This window comes from Solanum stenotomum, unplaced genomic scaffold, assembly GCF_019186545.1.
Source record: "Solanum stenotomum isolate F172 unplaced genomic scaffold, ASM1918654v1 scaffold19785, whole genome shotgun sequence".
NCBI classification, from domain to species: Eukaryota; Viridiplantae; Streptophyta; class Magnoliopsida; order Solanales; family Solanaceae; genus Solanum; species Solanum stenotomum.
The window spans coordinates 195928-198917 of record NW_026025709.1 but is presented as its reverse complement, the minus strand read 5'-3'; the positions used below and the strand labels follow the sequence as shown (position 1 = coordinate 198917).

At 27.8% G+C, this 2990-nt stretch overlaps 1 protein-coding gene across 2 annotated transcripts in view; it reads left to right on the top strand.

Annotated features, from left to right (window-relative positions):
• Positions 1-2765, top strand: part of LOC125850848 (enoyl-[acyl-carrier-protein] reductase, mitochondrial-like) — a 41502-nt gene extending 38737 nt beyond the window's left edge. The window contains exons 3-9 of one of the 2 annotated variants that reach the window (XM_049530690.1): positions 662-793; positions 1399-1542; positions 1629-1831; positions 1930-2006; positions 2121-2199; positions 2382-2494; positions 2649-2765. In XM_049530690.1, the coding sequence (XP_049386647.1) occupies positions 662-793; positions 1399-1542; positions 1629-1831; positions 1930-2006; positions 2121-2199; positions 2382-2494; positions 2649-2742 (842 nt within the window). In that variant the 3' untranslated portion in view covers positions 2743-2765. The remainder of the gene's footprint in view (positions 1-661; positions 794-1398; positions 1543-1628; positions 1832-1929; positions 2007-2120; positions 2200-2381; positions 2495-2648) is intronic. The other variant, XM_049530691.1, reaches the window with a different exon arrangement.
• The last annotated feature ends 225 nt before the right edge of the window (positions 2766-2990 follow it).

Here is a 2990-nt window from a genome sequence, read left to right as displayed (position 1 = left end):
TGAAAAAAAGAATATTTTTCAAAATAATAGTTGATATAGTAATTACTAGGTTGTAGGTTTAATTAATTTCAATAAAGAAAAAAATATAATATGTGATTTCTTCGAAGGAAAATTACACTATATGAAGTTGGGCTTGGTTATATTATTTTTTTTCTAAAGAATAAGGTTTAATGTAATAAATACAACATAAAAAGTGGAAAACGAGTTTTAAAAAATACCCATTGCTATTAGAATATGTCAGACATTTCATGAGATTAGTCAAAGTGTGAGCAAATTAAGTCACTATCATGTTATAGTCTTGTTGAATAGGGTTATCTGTTATCTATTACTAGTAAAATATGTTAGGTATTTTATGAAATTAGTCGAATACCATGATTTTATAAATTTCAAGTATTTTTCATTTTGGTTGGGGGGATTCATGAAGTTGTGCTTGGTTATATTTTTCCTAAAGAGTATTCGAATAATCTTCAAGGTTGAGTGTACATAGATACAACATAAAAAGTGAAAATGAGTTTAAAAAAATATTATAGGCCGTTTTCCAAATTTAAAATACAACTTCAAGTTAAATATAGAACTTTCATAATTGAGAAAAAAAAGTTAAAAAAAAAGTGAACAATTTTTAGGATCGAGTCCTTAAATTTTACTAATAATTGCATATCAGGAGTGTATCCGGTACTACCACCAATACCTGCAATTGGGGGATGGGAAGGTGTTGGAGAAATACATTCTGTGGGCTCTGCTGTTATGGCTCTTTCTCCAGGAGATTTGGTTATTCATGCAGCTTATCTTTCAGGTAATTATTCAAACTATAGCTATATTTGATAATTACGTGTCAAATTATCATGAAATAGGATTTAAGTTACAAGTTTAGTCAGCATTCTCAATAACTTTAGTTCAAATCTTATAAATGATTATGACATAAGAATTAAATTCAAAACATGAGATTCTCATGTCGATCTTATGTGCAATCATCTTCGTTTAGTTTACTATTTAACGTCTCCTTACCTCACTACAAAAAAAATAACTTTTAACGGAAATAAATATGCACGTTAACAAAGAGTGTTACAACTGTTACTGACATTAGTTAATTGTCATTACAATAAATGTCGTTATATGCTTTAAGGGACATTTTACAAAGAGTGTTTAGTCGCCGCAAAAAATCCATTTTTAGTGACAATTAAGTTATTATCATTAATTAATTGTTGTTAAAGATCATTTTTGATGTAGTGCCCCTAGTTATACAGGTACAACCCAAAAACTTCCTCTTTCATATTGATGAAAGCGCTAGACACATAAAAAATTCTGATTTTCCTTCCCAAAAGCGCATTTACAAAAAAAAAAAAAAAACTCGTAAAATTCAAATTTTGAACTCGTAGTTTTATGTCTTTTATGTTCCAGGGACATGGCAAACCTATGTGGTAGAAGATCAAAGTTTGTGGTACAAAATAGACAAAAACACTCCAATTGAATATGCTGCCACTATTTCTGTTAATCCTTTGAGTGCCTTGAGAATGCTTGAGGACTTTGTGGCTTTAAAACCAGGTTTATTATTTAAATTTCCTAATTAAAAAACTTATTTATTTACTTTAATTTGATTTAAAAATTAATTAGTGTTTTCGATTAAACAGGGGACACAATTGTTCAAAATGGAGCTACAAGCATAGTAGGGCAATGCGTTATTCAATTAGCTCGAATTCGTGGAATTCATAGCATTAATATCATAAGAGATAAACCTGAATCTGATAAAATTAAAGAAAAACTAATCAAACTTGGCGCTAATAAAGTATTTACTGAAAGTGAACTCGAAGTCAAAGGTGTCAAAAATCTCCTGGTATGAATTTAACTTGTGTATACTAATAGTATAATTATTTTTTTAATTATCGACGAATGTATTAATAATATGTTGTAACGATCGATGACTTGTTGTAGGGTGATATACCTAAACCTAGTTTGGGTTTGAATTGTATTGGTGGAAATGCAGCTAATATGGTGGTAAAATTCTTAAAGTGAGATACTTTTTTTATTTTATTTTAAATATTGTTTTCTTCAAAGTTAAAGTTTTTACCTTTTTTTTTTTGGTTAAATATTGAAGATATACAATATTTTTTTTTATTTGTAAGGCAAGGTGGTACTATGGTTACATATGGAGGGATGTCAAAGAAGCCAATTACCATATCTACTCCATATTTTATATTCAAGGTTAGTTTTCAAATGATCAATTATGAAATTTAAACACTAAGTAATTCTTTGGATCATATATTGAACGGCTATTGAGAGTACATAGAAAATAATATCTATGTACGCTTTATTTATTTCAAACTTGACCATTTGTAGATCACTGAATATGTTGTTATATATTGAATTATCTTATTTTTTTAAAGGATATTTCATTGAAAGGATACCTGTTACAAGAAAAGAATTTAGATGAAGCACAATATAGGTGTTCGATTGATCATCTATTGGCCCTCGTTCGTGCTGGGATATTGCAATATGAGTACAATTTCTTACTCTCTCGATCAATTAATTTTGTAATTTTTTATAAATTTATTTTAAATTTTATATATATAATTTTAGTAAAAAAGAAGAAAATATTTTGAATTTAAAATGAAGAATGTAGCAATATTGATTTTTTTTAAAATTTATTACAGGATGGAGATGGTACCTTTTAAAGATTTTCATATTGCTCTTGAAAAGGCAATGGGAAAACAAGGAAGTCATAGGAAACAAATTCTAAAATTTTAAAATAAATTAGCTTCGAAGCAGTGGCAGAGCCAGCAATTTCATCAAGGGTGTTCAAGATTTTTTTTTTAATAAGTGAGTTGAATGTTATTTGCTTAACCTAGTGATTCTACCATGAACGATCTCAACATTTCTCAATATCAAATATAAACAATCGAGTTTTTTTTCTTCTTTTTGATGCATTGATTTTATATGATAAAAATATATGATTATTGTTTTTAAAGTGAAATATTGATTGCACAAATGCGTCT